At 36.8% G+C, this 1,316-nt stretch overlaps 1 protein-coding gene across 1 annotated transcript; it reads left to right on the top strand.

Moving 5' to 3' along the window:
• Positions 1 to 646: 646 nt before the first annotated feature.
• Positions 647 to 1,030, top strand: LOC142176030 (uncharacterized). The gene has a single exon (XM_075243068.1). It carries the CDS (start codon positions 647 to 649, stop codon positions 1,028 to 1,030), a length of 384 nt encoding a protein of 127 aa, XP_075099169.1.
• The last annotated feature ends 286 nt before the right edge of the window (positions 1,031 to 1,316 follow it).

The following is a 1,316-nucleotide window of genomic DNA, read 5'->3' on the forward strand; positions in this document are numbered from 1 at the left end:
AGTAGATTTACTGTGTACCTAAAAGAGATAAGAGATACAAAAATATTGGAGAGGCATTGTGTCCTAGAGGTTGTGTCATTGTTCATTTCTTTGGTGAGCGAGTGAAAACCAAAGGGTCGTTGTTGGTGAGCGAGTGAAAACCAACCATGTCAGTATTGGTGGTGATCGCTGAAAATCACAAAGGATGTAGTCAATTCAATTTACAAAGATCTCTAAAAGACAACACTCTTGCAACCCAAGAGGACTGGATTAGGATACCACATTGGTTCTGAACCAGTATAAAATTCCTGGTATCATTTGCCTTTGTCGCTCTCGTATTATATTCTATTCCTTTACTATTTATTGTGATTAACACTTATTTAAATCGAAAGAACTAACAGTTATGTGCAGGTTGTCTCTGCATAAGTCGACTAGACCTAAAGAGTAGTCGACTAGAAATATAAAAAGGCTACAATTCACCCCTTTCCCCCCTCCTGTACTTTCAACTGGTATCAGAGCAGGTCTCACATTTTTATTTTTGCTTAACAACAAGTGAGAAAAGATCATGTCAGCATACACAGTTATCAGAGCCTTACTCCAAGAGGGAACTTCTGCATTAAGACCACCATACTTCAACGGACAGTATTACACCCACTAGAAAGTTTGAATGGAAGCTTTTATCAAATCTTATAATGTCAAAGTTTGGCGAGTCATCAAGAAGGGTGACTTTCCTCTCCTACAGTCCAAACAAGAAAAGAAACCAGAAGGACACGTATCTACTAAAACCCTTGATATTGATGACTATACTGATGAGCATATGGCAATCACGCAGATAAATTCAAAGGAAAAAAATCAATTATACAATGCTATAAACAGAGAAGATTTTGAAAAAATATCAAGTTGTGACACAGCCAAAGAAATGTGGGATAAACTTGAAGTTACCTACGAAGGTACCAGTAAAGTAAAAGAGACAATGATAAACCATTTGATTCGTGATTATGAGTTGTTTCAAATGAAGGAAGATGAATCCACTGAAGACATGTTTGGCTGATTTGGCAAAATAGTTGGAGATCTAAAATCCTTTGGAAGACCATATTCAAGTGGTGAACAAATCAGAAAGATTCTAAGAAGTTTACCCACTTTATGGCAACCAAAAGTTGTTACTCTTGAATATGGAGATCTCGACAAACTATCATATGATGAACTTCGTGGAGACTTTATAGCCTTTGAGCAAACCCATCTCAAAAAACATGAACATTAAGAGAAGAAAAAGAGTGTTGCTTCTAAATCAACTATTGCTGAGTCTGAAAGAGAAGCCGAAGAAGAAGGAGACATAC

This window comes from Nicotiana tabacum, chromosome 22 (genome assembly GCF_000715075.1).
Source record: "Nicotiana tabacum cultivar K326 chromosome 22, ASM71507v2, whole genome shotgun sequence".
In the NCBI taxonomy this organism is placed as follows: domain Eukaryota; kingdom Viridiplantae; phylum Streptophyta; class Magnoliopsida; order Solanales; family Solanaceae; genus Nicotiana; species Nicotiana tabacum.